This window comes from Acanthaster planci, linkage group LG01 (genome assembly GCF_054643075.1).
Source record: "Acanthaster planci isolate LZ-2023a linkage group LG01, COTS_SCS, whole genome shotgun sequence".
Lineage (NCBI taxonomy): Eukaryota > Metazoa > Echinodermata > Asteroidea > Valvatida > Acanthasteridae > Acanthaster > Acanthaster planci.
Window position 1 is genome coordinate 31,799,411 of NC_141777.1, and position 18,068 is coordinate 31,817,478.

Here is an 18,068-nt window from a genome sequence, read left to right on the forward strand (position 1 = left end):
GGCAGCACTGGTTAAATTATCAACGAAGGGGGTCGAACAAGCTAGATCTTTTGAAGCAACTATGTGTTTTTCGTCCCCTTTCCTCCCTTTTTTCTATCACTCTCCTTCTCTTCTGAATTCCCCTGGGGGGGGGGGTTAGGGATGCACCACATTGCCCCCTTGCAATGCACATTGCTTACAATACAACCAGGACCTGCATAGCTGTATTATTACAAAGACCCTGGAGAATCATTTGGGTGACTTGTATAGAACACCATGAAATGTCTGAATAATTTTACTCCAATTTTTCCATGGCCCAAACATTCTTTGCTGTCGAGTTTCTTCTTGATACAGAATCTACAGCAATTAAAGGAACTTAAATAAAAAGGCCACAGATGAATTTCAATTGTTAACCTTTTTATGTTAACATAAATAACAGGAATAAAAGGGGAATTCATTAAAGTGACATGAGATTATGTGGAGGGGGTTGCAAAATTAAAAACAAAAGTGGAACCATTCTTCCCATTCTCAATACGGAATTCACAAACTAACAACGAGAGAAATGACACAAATCTTCACATTATGCATAAATCATTTGTCCATTGACACACCCGTGTTATTTCAAATTCCCGTAAAATATCTCTTCATATTTCATTATGTAATACTATGCAAATATTCAAATTTTCAAAAATATATTGCCAACTCAATACAAAAATTCCTTCACGAAATACAATTTACAAATACATAAATTACAACATATAAGGTTGACAAAAACTCTCACAAAAGAATTTGAAATGCCCCAATTACACTAGACACGATGCCATGCATTTTCATTGACATCTACTGATCCAGACATTAACTTCAGTCAAATCATGGTCATCATTATATTTACATCATAATACTCGCCATTACATCCCAAATTCTCCGACTCTGATGAAGGAAGGCAAAGCGGTCACTGTCTCTGTATGCAATTAAAGCAGCTAAAACATTCTATCTTGTCCCATAGCAGTGACTACTATGGCTACTGAGGTGGCGTCACTCACACTCGGTGCACATAAGCTGAGGCACCCGAGGAGTTAGGCAATTTGTAAAAACAGCAACTGGTCTCCATGACAACCAGTGCATAAGACCTATGGCAAGCACACCACCTCTGCATGTGTTTTTTTTTTCAAATATGAAAACAGTAACCACTCCTATTATACTCTTGGGAAGGATCTCTTTCTTGGGGGTGGGAAATACACAAATTGTATAAACTTGGTCAGATACTGCATTGAGAAAAACCTTGACTAAGTAACATCTACAGTTTCTAACTTTTTCTTGTAAATTTAGTTTAACAATTTTACCTCTCCTGCTTTCATTGTTTGAAACATCATTTGTACAGTGCATATGAACATACATGTACATGTATGTTAATGAAATTTACATTGCATTACGAATAAACTTTTATTTCTATTATATTTCAATTTCTGTATGCACATTACCTGAGTTGTTGGGAAGCAACGACTACAGCCGCAGTTACCATTTTCTCTCTCCAACAAAGTTATAGAATTTAATTAGAAACACAAAACTATGACCATTGCCAAACCAAGACAACTGCACAAGAATTGCTCAACTCCCTGCCATGTAATTAATTTCACCTGATCATGTATAACAAATCTTTGGTTTGTTGAATTTTTTTACTGGAAATTATAATGCAAGAAATTGATACGTCTACCTATAGAAAAATTGGAAGTACAAATAACATTTAAATGACAACGAACCCAACACTGTTGAAGTACTCGCAACAATGAAGTGCAATTGCTCATATACATGTAGGCAGTGTATCAAAAATCTGAGAAATATCATACATTCATGAGAAATTTGTTTTCCTTACAAAACCAAAAAGCAAAATAGCATGACCTGAATCTGCTGCGGATGCAATTTATTAACTGCCACTTGAAACTTCTACTTGGCTGAAACAGGTTACCTCTCACAATGCCATGTGATATCTTGTCAATATTTATTTTTTTCTAAAACAGGCATTTTCCACTCGATACTTCTGTGCTTGTAACAAGCCTCAGGAAATAAACAGGTTGCACTGTTGGCATCTATAAAACAGGAACAGTCCCTTGATGATTGCTTGGGAAGACGTTGGCTTCATTTTCATTATCTGTGTAGTTGGTGCTAGGATTGGCATCAGACAGCTGGCAATACGTCAAAAAAAAGCAAAATGAACAATTTTCACTACTCAAGATGTTCAAAACTATGCAATTGAAAATTGAATTTTAAAAAAAGGATATCTTTGCAGAGGTGACATTGGTCCAAACTTTTTCAATTATTAATTTCGATTGATTAATCATTCCATTTTTAATTACGGCTTTGTTAAGTTGAATGCCAAATTATCATACATGCTAATTTTCTAGTTGGTTGACAATTCAAGCATCTGACAGGTACCTAACAAGTGTCTTTTAACCAATAAGGCTCTGTTAAAGTTATGCTACTGTTTTCTTTTCTGGCAAGTGTTTTCAACATGGTCCATGTTCAAGATTTTTGGCATGAAATGTTTTAGACTCTCCTGTGCTTCCTGAAAAGAAGCCGTCATTCAAATACTTTTTGTCAGCAAATAATTACCACATCATCCATTAATTGAGTAACATATTGTAAAATTCAATTTTCTGATGTTTTTCCCAATGACAATTTGCAAATATTGCTAATTTACGATACAATTTTTCAATGTTTGGCAGTACAGACACACCATGAGCACACTGTTATCTGATGTCAATTTGAATTTGCATTATTGATGTTTATTAAATATGGTTTTTTTTAATACTAAAAAAATAATCTTTAGTTACCAAACCCACTGATTCAACAAAAACCTTCAAATTACCAATGGTTCAGCCTCATCACTTTGCTTTCTTTTGTATCTTCTGATGAGAAATGCCAGGGATAGCACGATAATGACAGCACCAACACCTATCATGATGTACTCCCCAATCTGGCAGATTAGAGTCGGTGTACCGACGTGGCTCGCATAGGTGTTCACCATCCAATCATTGGCTTCAAACGACTGAAAAGTGCAGAGAAAATATCAGGACATGGACGAGTGAATGCAAGTTCAGATGAATTGAACGGAGAGACAAGATCAAGCTGTGTGTGAATTATGTATTTCCTGCGACAGACTTCATTGGTAGCCTTGATACATTACTAAAATTATCAAAGGTTGTGGGAAAGATGTTGGTGAAGCTGATCGATCGTTTTGATTTTTCAGAGAGACATATTTCTTCATGAAATATATTATACTTTGCACAATGACCACACAATGATCAGGCCTTTATCCTTCAGTGGAAAAAAATATTCCAACTTGTCTATTTGTGTGCATGTACTTGACAATAACAAAAACTTGGTGTTGGTCTCCTTTTAATTTCTCAATGTTAAAAAAAGAAAATTCTGTATTCTTACAAATATTTTTCTTCCAGTTATGCATACTTTGACATTGCAGCGAGATAATTTTAAAAACATGACTTGTACATGTACATGCTAGTATCTTTCATTTCCGTCTTGTTATTATTGAGGGTAATGTTGAATGGGGCCTTACTCGAGGGCCAGGAAAGAAGAGAGTGTGGCTGATTGCACATGGTAACTGTCCTTTTGTACTATATCAACTCATACATGTAAGCCATCTGTAAGAAAAAAACATCTTTAAAACCACCCCAAACAGTTCCTGAACCAAAGAACCCAATGAATAGGAAGTGTTCTTAAGCTCAAGATTGTAAATGTTTTTACACCGTTTTGAAGTACCCGTTTTGAAGGTGGTTTGTCTGCAAGGTTAACTCAAGGCAGCCTTCGAGTGTTACAGGGAGTGCAACCTCAAGTGCTCCCATGTATTAAACCATTCGATACTTCAACCAACAGTTAGGCCAAGGTCAAACTTTCTGTAACAACCCTTGAAAAGGTAAGCAGCAATTCAATCGCATCTGGGTTTACTGAGTGGAAGTGAATAGGGTATTAAATCATAGGCTACTTGAAAGAAATTCACAGGACATACGTTACAAAATATGTAGTTAAACAATGAAGTATATAATTGGATCACAATAATACTGCCTGAATTTATACAAGGAAATGCCGTATTTTTCGGAATATAAGCCACCCGATGTATAAGCCACGGCATGCAAATTTGCCGTACTAAGATTTAAAGTCAGTGTATAAGCCGCACCAGCTTATAAGCCGTACAGCAGTGCTGACGATCCAACCACACAGGTGCTGTGTATTGAAACGCCAGTACAGCGAATCAATGGTTCCACTATACATGCAATCCTAAGAAATGTAAGAAAAGTGCAAACGAGTGTCACCGTTAAAATAAGTGAATTTTAAGTCCTCATATTTAATATTTTTGCAGGCTGGATGATTGTCCTGCGTGGGCCGTGCATCAGTTTGTGCCCTTTTTTCCAAGCGGTCAGCAAAAGTTATGTGGTTGGGGACGGACAATAAAATTTTGACAACTTGAAGTCAGTTAAGTTGAAAGATCATTTTATCTCACAGGCTGAATATTTCTTGCAAAAGGACAGGCTTTTATGTAAAAAAATACCTCCGTAACTGATTGCACTACATACATTTATCTCTAAGTTTTTGTGGTGCTGATAAAAAACACCAATTAAAAAACGCCGCCAAACGCGCTTCAGTAATGAAAAATCCACCACAACACCTCGGTTCAAGTCATCGCACTGGAACCGCTCATTTTGCATGCATGCTGTACATGGAATATTGAATGCACACACCACCATGATCATGACAAATTCTGTTTTCAGGCTAGTCCTACTGCTACTGCAGACCCATTCTGCTCTCACCGATAACCACGTGACCACGGAAAGTGTTGTCAACAGAAAACTCAAGTGAAAACAACCCCGAAATGCCACATGAAGGTACACCATTGAAGCCCTTGATTTTATTTACTGGTAGAAAGAAATCTTTAGGTAACAAGAATAAAAATCTAAGTAACAAAAATGATAATTTGTGTACCCAAAAAATACATCATGAGAATGAATAAAAAGCGGGAAAATAATCACTAGAAATGGTGTCCCAGCAGAGCAAGTTATCTTTAAGATTACGTACACATTTCATGGATGTGTTCATGACTCCATGACTTGGGGAATTCCGTTAATAACTTAAAAACAGACAACTCAAATTTTTCTCTGGGGTTCCAGTTATCAGATGGAAATGACAGCCAAAAAAAAATACCTGCACCACCAGTATGGGTGTCCCGGCCGTGGCTTTAGTTGACTGATTTTATTCTTCAAAGGTTGCTGTATAAGTCGCATGGCATATAAGGTGCAGAGACAATTTTTCAGCACGAGAATCAACGTACAAGCCACGGCTTATATTCCGAAAATTACGGTACTTAAATAAAAGGACATCTACGATGTAAAGCATACTATATCAACACAAAAACCTCACCTGCTCAAACCAAAGCATTGGAAGGTAAACTGGAATGAGCTTTTCTGTGTCACTGGGGGAGAAAACACCATCAAAGTGAAAAAAGTTGCAACTTTGTGATCTGAGACAGTGATATCACTAGCAGAAGTGGGCAACAAGATTTTCCAATGAGGGAAAACAGAATTGGAATCAACTGCTGCATGGCTGGAACTTGACATCACTGCACAATTTTTTAATTGACTTGTGCGGGGCAAAAGTAAAAAATGCCACTCATGGATTTTAGAGGGCATAACCTGATTCCTATTTTGATGGATTGTGAAAGCCCTCTTTGAGTGCAGACCCCCTTTGATACTATTGATGACATTGCTGGATTGAAGCGACTGCTTAGTTTGGTAAAAATGTTTTTGGAGGCCGCAAGAACAAAGATTTTAACTTTTCTGAGAATGAGGGAAACTGAGGAACTCAAACTTTTAGAGGGTATATGGCATAAGGGAGTAAGGGTCAACCAAAAATAAACTTAGCCTACATGTACCTAAAACCAGCCACTTGTTTTAAGTACAAGTTCAGTTGAAGCCGAAACTTCAGTTCGAAGGTCACTCCTAATATCTGCAATGAAAATGAAATTCAACAATGTAGTTTTGATTTTAAAAAGTAAACTATACAAATAAAGTCAGATATTAGTATATAGGTCTCCCTCAAATGACATCATCTCCCCCAAATTGACGAGTACATCAACATTTTAGACTTCCAATATTCGTGATGCACATCATCTGTGCCATATTTTGAAGATATTTGGACCAACACATGTATGGAACAATTTGCACAATGTGTGCCCACGCACCCGATGATGTTGAAAACACAGTTGTAATTTTCCTTCAAAGATGGCATCCTATGAGAGAGATTTATAGCCGGGGGGGGGGTTGTGTACCAGAATGCACTAGGTTGAAGAATTTGAAGGCAAAATTAGGATGCTGATAGAAGCTAAGGCTGTGTCCAAAATGGGCTTCCAGAGCTATGGCTAGGTCTATTGACTGTGTGTCTCCGCATATTTCCAATGGTGTGAAGACCAAGACCAAGCTCTAGACAACAGATTTGGATGTAGCCTAAGTCAAGATGGTGTAAATGAATCATTAATATAAAAAACAACTTAAATGTAACAAATTTGCTACCAATATGTGACCCGCTCTGCGAAAATGAGTCATAAGTTGCCAGAGCCACTTTCTGAGTTTTCATATGTATTGGAAAGAGCAGATTGAGCTTTTTGTTTTGATGTATCACTCAGTTTGGCATACTGATGGAAGTGGATATTCCATCGTGAAAAATGCTGCAGTTCCTATTGATTTGCACTGTGCAAAATTATTCATCAGGACTTTACTCCAAAGTGGCTCTAGCAACTTGTGACTCGTTTTCACAGGATGGGTCACATGTATCAGCAAATTAGTTATTGGTTTTACCGGGTTTTCATAGCCTACTTTTGTTATCTAACCTTAACAGATCAAAAATTGTTTTTGTAATGGGCAAACAAAACTATGGCAATGCTTGCCAATTACCTTTGATGTTGTAATGACAGCTAGCAATTGCTTGCCAATCGTTGGCAGCAAAACTACAGCTGTGATGTATAAATGAATGTGTGGATAAATGAGTTAACCCCGTGTCAGATGTAATGAAGACAACGATGTTGCACTCATTCCTACACTGTACGCTGAGCAACAAATAACTAAGGATGAGCTCAGAAGAGATCAGACGTTTACAAGTCAGAAATCTACCCTACCAGCTGACCCACATAGCCAACCTGGCAGGTATCCAAGTGATGACTCTATCAGTGATGAAACAAGCCACAACTAAACTAACCAATTGATAAGCCAACCAATTTCAACAAGTTGACTACCACACCTGGTCTGCTTGAAGGGTTAAGTTCATAGCCAGATAGTCAGCTAGTTCAGTGAGCAACCAATCAGCCAAGGAGCAAACTAGCCAGGCATTGAAAGTCCTAACCAAGCAATCAGCACTTCATCCAGTATGTTAGACAGTCAACTGGATACCCAGAATGTCTGTTTATAAAACGGACCAAAAACATATCCACTCTCAAGCATCTCTCCAAAACATAGAAGCAAAGTACCACGCAGCACGCCACCAACAGGTCACCATGAGGGGCCTATACTGCAGTACACGATGGGAGAAGTCATCAAACGACATTGCTTTTGCGAAAAGACTTGGGAGTTATTGTGGAATTATACAAGCAAGATGTTGATCGTGAAGTAAAAAAAAATGCCTCTCTGATGCAAAAGCTGGGCAGTGCACTGCACTGCAAATCACTTCCACTGAAACTTGAAAAAGTGTACTCACAGGCTGCACGGAGAAATAATTCTTATGCTTGTTAGGATCTGGTGCAAGCCCATACACACCATCAATCAGTGACTTGTCTCCATACAAGAAATGGGGATTGGATATGGAAGTTGGAACACCTGTAAGGAGAAAAAGCATTAAAGGAAGTATCACAATCTGAGCTGATGAACGACTACCCAGGAATGACACAACCACTATGGCACGGTCAAAATGAATGCATTGCCCATTCACAAGGCAACACAATCTTTGAAACTTCACAAGCATTAATCATTTTTTATCCCAAACCATCAATTACATGTACATGTAGCCTGTGTCTGACATGTTCATGGAATGTCAACGTCAAATCCATTGATTATGTTTTCACATGATTGCTCTACTAATGTAACTTGGCAAATGCCCGGGGAATGGATAAAAATCAGGGTAAACTTTAACAGGTGGCCCACCGAATCGACATTTGTCTACCCTCATTTGCCCTGAAGGTCCACAGTCTTCAGTCTTCACATCACAGAAACCTGCATTGGGTGGGTACACGCTGCCGTTCTGGTACACAGTTGGCGGCAAGTAGAAACTTGACAGGGGATGGTCAAAGACGTAGGGCATAGACCTAGAATGAAATACAGTCATGGGGAGATTGCTTAATATGAAGATTTAAGGGCTCTTTGCCATTCAGAAAGATTTTGCCAGATCGAAACATCAGGCTATGTAGATTTCTAATTTATGAGATGTAGGAAGACTGCAAATTATGAGAAGATAAACATTACTACGAGTAGTTAAAATTAATCTTGTGGCAGTACAAAGATGCATTTTCTTATGGAAATTATGCATTCAGCAATTACGGTAATAAAGCATTTTTTGTCCAATAAAATTGCACCTGGAATTCTGATGATATCACTGAATAATTGAGTTGTGGGTATATCATGCATAAAAACATGGAAGCCAAATGTATATGTACATATATTACGTGTAAAGTCGCACTGGACTTGAAGGACCATTCAGACAGCACAGCGCTTGAACCAACGTGATAGGGACCAACATGTGATAGGGTCCGAAAAAGCCTGATTGAAGTAGGCCTAATGACATCATTAAAATTAGTCTACCATGTCATAATGTTTCATAGCAAGTCATGAATAAATATGAGGTATCAGAAATATTACGTCTGCGGTGTCATAATTTAATTTTACAGCAAAAGTCATTTCATTGATGGCTCAATAAAGCAAACATTTTAATAAAGTAAGCAAAACACAATTTTAAATCTTAGTTTCTATAATTAGAAAAGGGCCTTTATTGTAAGCATGTACATGAAACTTTTAATTATTTCCGAAAATAAATTGTTTACCTGCATAAAGTTGGCTGAAACAAATATAACGTATCCTTCTCTGTAACAAATGAATGAAACATTACACCATCTGCAAAGGTATAAGAAAATATAAAGAAGTTTTGGTAAATGCCACGTTTGCTCTAAATATACTAATTACACAGTATGAGAGGAAGTTGTTGCCAATTAAAGTTTCTGTCTTGGACTTGAGTGACAATATTTCTTTCCCTTGAAACCTAGCTTACAAAACTGACTAAATGTAAGACTTAACTTGAAGAAAAACAACCGACAGCATTAGTTATACAACACTGAGGGCAAGGCTGGCACTATTAATAGATCTAGAAGGAATACAATTCTCTTATGTACCCTACTGTCAAATGAAATAAGCTTTTATTGATTTTGCCCAATGCCATTTGATGTTCAGTTTTTGTCTAATATGCACAGCACAATAATCTAGTCAGTACCCTTTTCACTGTACAAGAACAATATTTCATGGGTACTTCTTTCACAATTCTGGACCACTGCGGAGATACGCAATCAACAATGTATTTTGTGCATATGATCGGTTACCGAGGAGAATAGACCTGTGGTCGACAAATGTTTGTTACTCAAACTTGTCGGGGAAGTGCTCCTCTTACAGTTTATGAAGAGCACCAAGTGAAAATAAAGTAGACCAATTAAGAGTTCAAAATGAAATTCACTTAATGACGTCTGTAGCAAAATGACCTTTGACCTACCTGTGCCATTGATCATATTGGCCTCTGGAGTTAACCACCAGGTTAACTTATCATTCCCGTTCCACCGCTGGATTAGGTTGATCCGGGATCGCACCTCCTTTCCTGAGAATACTGTGAAATCATCATGGGCACTTCCGTTTTGCTGATGAAGACATGAGAGCAGGAGATGCTTTTATTAAAATGAGAGCTTTCTCCGTTATTCTTTTCCTCTTGGTCTGACACCATATTTCACAACTCTTTGTTACCTCAAAACAAAAGGAAGAAAAGCAATGACTCACATCCACAAGGAAGCCAAATTTGCCGCCCGGCATTCCTGGAATTGTAAAAAATCTGCTGGCTATCTTCAACACCTCATCTTCGTATCCCCAGAGAAGCTCCCTGACAGTTAACGTTTTAAAGAGATGCTCATGCATTCCATCTAACAGGAGACTCAGTGCCTCTTTAGCTTCTTTGGGTAGCCAATCTAGCATGTGAGCAACCGTCTGTGGAGAACAATAAACGCCATACCAAGTCTGAATTATACTATGACCTCGAGCTTGACCAAGAGAGTGCACAATTTTCTTAGCGACAGAGGCTCCTTTATACAAATATATTTGCAATTAAGTCATTGCACAATACTGCTGAATGAATGCAGTGAATATCACAGAAGAGAAACAAGCAACAGTACTGAGAAATATCTTACTAACAATCAATTGCTTGCCAGTCCAAATTTGGGTCTTGTTAACTGTATTCTCCCACTACAGTCCATTGACAAACAGCAGTATCCATTTCACCAACCTGGGCCATTTGCTACAGACCTACACAAACCTGATACTCACAACATAGGGCACATTGACAGCCGTGAAAGAGTCCGACTCTGGACCCACCGACATTCCTGGCTCAAAGAAGTAGCTGTAGACTGGCATGTTAGATATAGTACTGTTGCTATTCAAGGTCAGGTTCTGTCGGTGCATCTCTAGCCTATACAATGAAATATAGCAAAGAAATGACAATATCTGAGATTTCTTGTATGAAAGTTCTTTATAAAACCAACTGCCCTTGCTCACCCATAGCTCAATTCTCTATCTGAAGCACACTATGTTGAAATTACCTGTACGCTCTTGGCTGAATGGGATTGAAAAGGCCGACAACAAGTATTTGCATGCTAACTAGTTTTCATATAATGTTCTGATTAGGGCCAAGCAAAACATTTGATAAGAGCAGTGAAGTATTTTTCCAAATTCTTGATTGCAATTTACTCACAACTAAAGTATTTCTAAAAGTAAAGCACACTTAACAATCTCTTTGCATGCTTTAACTCCACCTACAATATTTCCCACTTGCTGAACTTTATCAAAAGTATTAATATTTAACATCTGTCCTCATGCAACTTTCATTTCCACTTTGTACATCCACAACCTATGTGTATTCACTCACATCTCACCTTGCGCACTCCATACTTGTTCTTTTTTAGTTATTTTATTTTGGTGTGATGAGTCGTGAAGTGATTGGCGAGACAGAATGCCACCCATCGACACCTGGAGTATGCAGCCTGCGAAGTACCAGCGGAGCATGGGCTCTTAAATTGCAAGAGAGACAGCTGTCTTGCAGGACACTGTGGCATATCCATGTCTGGAGGATTACTGGCACTCATATCACCCACTTTAATTTTACATCTGATTCATATTTTACACTTTTGCATGATATTGTTTTGCTTTCCAAGGCTTGCCTTCATAATTCACATCTGCAAACAATCGCTAGCTTACATGTACATGTACATACAAGCCTTATCTTTGCTATAAAAGCTCCTTGAACAAGATTTTAGAGTTAGTACACATACTTTTTTGCTAAGGCAAATCTCTTCCTTCCTTCCTTACTCGTCACCACTCACAAAGCTCAAGCCTACTGTCCAGACACAGCGGACAATCTCACTGTGACTCAGCAACTCTAATGACGTCTAGCACACGGGGCATAACTTTCCAAAGGTGCCATTAACCCTACAACAGCATACTCCACAATCTGCAATTTGTGGACCGACCCTAATGGGCAAGTGAAATTTGGTGAGGTTTGGAAAGGTCAGAGATCCTGGAAGTTAACTTTTAAAACAGTACCCCTTAATTTACTTTCCTGCAAGAAAACATTGGCTAAACTTGGTTATACAGAACCTGTGATTCATAAATCCTCCAAAAACCTACTTTTTTGTTGTTCTGATATTATGGAATACTTACGGGTGGAAACACTGCGATGATAAATCCCTCTACCATGCAAGAATGAATAAAACACTTGCGAGTACAGATGTTAACATTAACACAAGAAAATTAACAGTGTCCAGATATACTCTGCAATTCATTGCATGGTAAGCTATGCCGTGGTGAATATGGAAAGGAAAAACGGGACAAAAGTTAACCTTCTTGAGGAGTAAATCACAAAATGCTGCGCTCCAGCTGCCGTCCTTCAGAAACACGGTGTAGAAAATGAATGCCAGAAATCTTTCTTCCCAATTGCAAATATAACAGCAGGACCGTTCCACTGGGAACATGCGTTCCCAACGGAACTCTGCCTGGATTGGTCTGGAACGTGGAACACTAGCTTCCAACGGGGAACGTTCCCGTTTTTTGAGACGCTCCCTTACACTCCACAGGAATGAAACTGTTTCAAACATATTTAAAGCACTGGAGTAAAAGCTTACAAAAAACAATTACCACAGTTCAGAAAGTCACCTTGTCAAATTATCACTTTCGGTAAAAACTACAAATCAATTAGAAAGTTGAGGACAGTGTGGATATCAGCAAAGGACAGGAAAATGCCTCAATTTGTAAAATGAACTTTCCCATTTTTGGTCAGTAGAAGACAGAGTAAAAGACAAACTCCAACAAATCTCAATAAAAACTAAAGGTGAAATCTTCAAAAAACTTAAGTTATATTACGGGAGAAAGTTAACCTGTGACCATTCCTAGATTTAGATTCTCCTCGGTGCTTTACCTGTAAACATATGGCCCTTTGTGCGCCAAACTTGGCTTGGCACCTTCTACGACTTCAGCTGGGTTGGCCACGTCAAAAAAGTAGAACCTCCAGTAGATGATGAAAGGGGGCTCCTTCCAAATACTGTAGACCATTGATGAAGGCTCCAATACCATGAGCTACAAGTTTCAAATAAATCCTGGGTTTAGATCAAGCCCTCAATGGATTGTGCTCCGTGAAACACCATCCTCAAATGCAAAAATAATGGTTACAGGTACATTACTTTCTAATTTGGGTCTCAATGTAGACACTTCTACACATACGTTTTTATGAGCTTCGAAGCTTTCTATGGTGACGGTGGCAAGTTAGATGAAAAGGTTTGCGGTAGCAAATTGCAAGTATATCTCTTTCTGAGCATGTGCGGTTCTGAAAAAGCGGAGGTTACTCAACTTTTCCAGGCAGTATGCTCCGTCTGTCGTCCTGAATTAGCATCCTCTCCACAACTCACCATCTCCATACACATTATAAGCAGCTTCATCACGGCACCCTCTGCAGTCTCCTGATGACAGACAGAGCATACTGTCTGGAACCTTGACTTACCTCCGGTTCTCTTCATAACCACACATGCTCAGAGATAGATCTTCTTGCAGGGTGCAACCACAAACCTCTATTCCTAACACGTTTAATTTGATAACTGAGTGACATGAAATTCAGGTCTAAGAACTAGTACAGCAACAGTTCCAGAACCAAACTTTAAAATGGTGACAATTCAAATAAAGAATCCAAACACACTTGATTTATTACTGGGAAACTAACCTCACTTCAATAGATTGGTTCACTCCTTCATTACCTTTGACATCAGTGAGTGTTTGACAGCATTCCACACGACAGGGATAAGAACGGCGCCCGTAATCACCAGCAGCGCTCCCATGACAACACAGCCAAGCTGCCCTCTGTAGCCTGCCATGGTACAAAGTCCCAGGCTCTGGAAGAGTAAGGACAACTTCACTGGAAAATGGATCTCTGCATTGTTAATTTTGCAAACCACTGCGCCTCATGTCATGAAATCTTCAACAATATAACTCCCTAAAACTTGTACATGTACTGCAGACATGCACTGAGCTCAGGTGAATCAGGTAGATCAGGTGAATCAGGTAGATCAGGTGAATCAGGTAGATCAGGTGAATCAGGTAGATCAGGTGAATTAGACTTCAGAATATGCCCATATTGTTTTTGTTTCTGATTCTTCTTGCGTTGAGGTATAATCCAGTGACCCCTTTTTTATATACTGACTTAGTTTTTGATATTAAGGGAACAGTGTACTCAGGGCTTGACTGGAAGACGGAATCTGAGAAGCAGAACGACTCACAGAGGTGATAAGTCCATGGGACAGTAGAAGTGGCCAAGATGTTGTACATGTATCGGTATATTGTTGTGCTCATGCTGACACAGTTAGCATGATACCACTGTATCCCGTGTTGATTTTTCCGGACACCTTTCTGGCAATCCCCACAAGGAAGCCCGGGAGGACCCAGATTCAGATGGATGTCACCATTTAGCAACCTCAAATCAAATTGTCGGGTTGCAGTACTATCAGTGTGGTATGCAATGAACCTGTGGAAAAACCCTAGTTGGGCCAAGGTCAAGCGGACTACTTGGAGTGGGCAAAAGCTGAATGGTACTGGAGAGTTTGCAGTTGCTGGTGACAAAAGCAGTTAACGATGATGAACAAGCCAGGTATGGGGCTCTGCAGTAGTTCACGTGCTGACAATCCAATATGGCGCCATACTGTTGGAAACAGGTGCCCATCCCATAAAACACAAGCACACCAACATACATGTATGCAAGAGGACCCTCAGACATGGAGGATGTTAAAATCTCCAAAACTCGCCTTCTTGGGGTGGAACTAAAGTAAATATGGGCCTAGCTCCTGCCGACAGAAGATTGGAGGTAGCACATGTGCAGACTTAAGGTGCAAACCCATAAGAAACATGAACGATCGTCAAAATCTCAAGGACACACAACACGTGCCTTGTGGCTAACGCTGCCATCACATCACGATGGGATGCCAATCGCCAGATTGGGACGCCAATCGCCAGACTTCTTTGGAGTCAGAAAGAAAGTTGAGGTGAAGCGCTCTGGAGGGTTCAGGAAAGACACCAAAATGTTTTGACTGCTTGGAAGCGTCCGAACGCCTGGAATGGGTCTTCCATTCTTTACCTATATAGCAGCAAGGTCCTAAAAAAAAGGACTGTCCCATAAACTTCTTCAAGTTCTTCATGATCATGACAAACCAAAGTTGTGATGGTCTAATATCACAGAGCGATATAGAGCACTGACTCAAGTAAAAAGTGATGCCTGCTGGGTTCATCTATGTTTGTACACAAACCCATGGAAAACACTAAATTTTGTAAGGCTTTTGTACGGTTATTTGCATATATATCTGCATCTATATTCTAAGACGATATGTCAACCATATGTATGAAAGCATAATCAGTAAATCAGCATTTCATTTTGCTCTGCACCAAAAAACACAAACGCGTGCGCATCACTGCACATGAATTTTGCCATGACATTTTGAAAATCAAATTTTATTAGTACCCCATGCGTATGACAGCCGCTGCACCAGAGCCATCAACTCATTTAACAATGACTGAATTAAGAGAAAGACTTTTTAATTTAGCACAGGCCTAGCTTATTTATTGAAAGACAGCCATCTACCATTGCATTTCAAATACATTATTCGATATCCATTGTATCTGATTTTGAATGATCTACCAGCATGCACATGGGTTTAAAATGTCTGCACCTAGGCCGACGTCAAAGTTTCTCCGCGCAGAGAATGAGAAGTTAGTGCTCCAGTTTTATAGCTCTACACATATGTCGACTACAGAATTTCTTCCCTGCCCCAATCACAGTGTTTCTTTCTCCAGATTTTTAACATACAGTACATTTGTACATACGTAAAGCCCATAATTACTGAATCACTGAGTACAACATACTGCAATGGTATGGTAACTCTAGCCCAAAAGCATGACATCTTAACATTTGTGTTTTAGGCCTACATGTAGGTCTACTTGAAAAGGACCTTCCTGCAGTCATGACAATTGACAGCTAAGCCACAGTTTCTGAGCTACATCATACATGTTCACTTCACTTTTTCGACAAATCAGTAAATTATAAAAACTTATAATGTCGTACTCCGAACCAAGCTTTGTGTACATCGTCCTATACATTGTATTCTTTTAATTTTTTGGCATGAGATGGACGGCTCTTGTGTGTTTATATTTCAAAAACCAGCTGCTTTACTATTCAATTACAGTGCTGATACGTGGTATTGACGTGCACATATACAGTACAAAATGTACTGCAATTAAATGTGTGCACAGGCTGGTAACAAGCGATGCCAACTCACATCATGCACTCGAATATTAACTGCTGAGTAGGCGCTGATGTTCTATTTCATTTTGGGCCCAATACCGACGGACGACGAACCCCAGAGAGTTTGACGGGTAGGCCTATAAACACCATGACGGTCAGACTGTCGGGTGAGACGACAAAACCGGCCCTGAATTACACAATAGGCCACTATCGAAGTACATCGATCACGCTATCGTGTAGTCTTGTTTTCAACACCTTCCTGTGTATTCTGTGACGCGAAATATCACCGTCCAGACGAATTACAAGTACCCACCACACACCGCACGTATATCGGATCCTAGCTCCGCGAAAGGCGGCTTGAACCCAAGATTAGCTATCGTACTGCGTGCGGTTCCAAGGCCTTCGTATCAGGGTTGCATAAAATGCACAGGAAGCAATGCAAAATCCGAACAGCGTCGCCTGGGGTTGGGGGCACTCCTCTGGCGTCGCGTTTCCGACTCTAAAAATACCCCCAAATAGTAGTCAAACCATGGAGGTAGGAAATATCAAACTACGGAGGTCGAAAAAGCACTGAGTTGTGCCCACCTCAATATAACCATGGAGGTACTCTTCCTACCTCCTTGATCATGCAAGTTGGAGCATGCGGGCTTGTGAAAGAGGTAGCTTATCCCGAGTAACCAGTCCCACTTCGTACTACATACAGAAAATGAGACAGAAAAAGAAAACGAGACAGAGTAACTGATTCCAAATTTGCGTTTTCTTCTTCTTCTAAGTCTTGCAACAAATACGTAAGGGATATTCTAAGTTGCAGGTACGTGTGGCTAGCTGACTCTTAATACATGTGTTGGGTGCCTCTTACTAATGATAATGACTTAATGTGTCCTAGAGGTATCATTTTTTGTAGCTTTCCTTATTTCAGCTGACAAATGGTTCCATTCCACAAGAGTCCTGGGTATGAAGAAAAACTTGTAAAGTTTTGTGCTGATTGATGGGAAAAGGAAACAGAAGATTTTGTCCGGAGCTAACCATAATGATCAGAACCCACTTTAACTTTGTGACGGATGGAGACAGAAAAGTGAGCCTATGAGAGAGATTTCCATCCACGGATTTTGAATCATTGAGGAAACATTGCTTCTTGGTCGAAAATCTTTGCGTACAAGTCTTGCCGCCCTCCGCTGAACTGTCTGTTTTTGTGATCTTGATGATACGGATCCCAGACACTAGCACAATCACGATATTCCAGCTTGGGTCTAACTGAGGGTTTAGTAGGCAATCTCTTTCACCTGTGAAGAGCAGCTGTGAAGATTTCTACGGAGTAACTCAAGCATCTTGTTTGCCTTTGAAGGGGCACTGCTTATACTGATCAGCCCAACTCAGTATATGATCTATTTCTTCTCCGAGGCTATTGGTCTTCTCGAGTGGTTTTCCATTTTAATAGGTTTTTGTCTTGTGGGTAATATGCATACGCCTATAGCATATAGCATTTTGCACTTGTTAAATTTCATCTGCCAACACGACTCCCATTTGCTGAGCATGATTATGTGGGTTTTTTTTTAGATCTTGAACATCATTCCTTGTCTTTATTTCCCAATACAGGATACAATCATCTGCCAACAGCCTAACTTGTGATGCAATTCCTGACGTAAGGTCGTTAAGGTACAGTATGAAGAGCAATGGCCCGAGGGCAGTGCCCTGTGGTACACCAGAGGTTACTTCTATTGGTACGGTGAGGGGACTCTTTCCAAAACAACTTTCTCGCTTTTCTTGAGGAGGATAATACGTCATAACTGTCTCAATGTCGCAAAGCAGAACCCTAGTGCCGCTCCACTCAGACTAAAAATTAAGGAATAACTCAGACGAACAGAAGACAAAACGCAAGATCTGCAACACATAAAAATGAATTATTAATTTCAAGAAAGAAATGAACTAAAGTATTTACACCCCCTTATCGGTCAGTTTAA

At 39.5% G+C, this 18,068-nt stretch overlaps 1 protein-coding gene across 1 annotated transcript; it reads right to left on the reverse strand.

Moving 5' to 3' along the window:
* Positions 1-570: 570 nt before the first annotated feature.
* LOC110976762 (scavenger receptor class B member 1-like) lies at positions 571-16,349 on the reverse strand. The gene is made up of 13 exons (XM_022230325.2): positions 16,142-16,349; positions 13,577-13,711; positions 12,748-12,905; positions 10,605-10,746; positions 10,065-10,268; positions 9,787-9,928; positions 9,071-9,140; positions 8,178-8,338; positions 7,735-7,853; positions 5,921-5,994; positions 5,410-5,461; positions 2,846-3,025; positions 571-2,162 (listed from the first exon to the last, which is right to left on the reverse strand). Exons 2-13 carry the CDS (start codon positions 13,691-13,693, stop codon positions 2,067-2,069), a joined length of 1,515 nt encoding a protein of 504 aa, XP_022086017.2. The 5' UTR covers positions 13,694-13,711; positions 16,142-16,349; the 3' UTR covers positions 571-2,066.
* Positions 16,350-18,068: the final 1,719 nt, after the last annotated feature.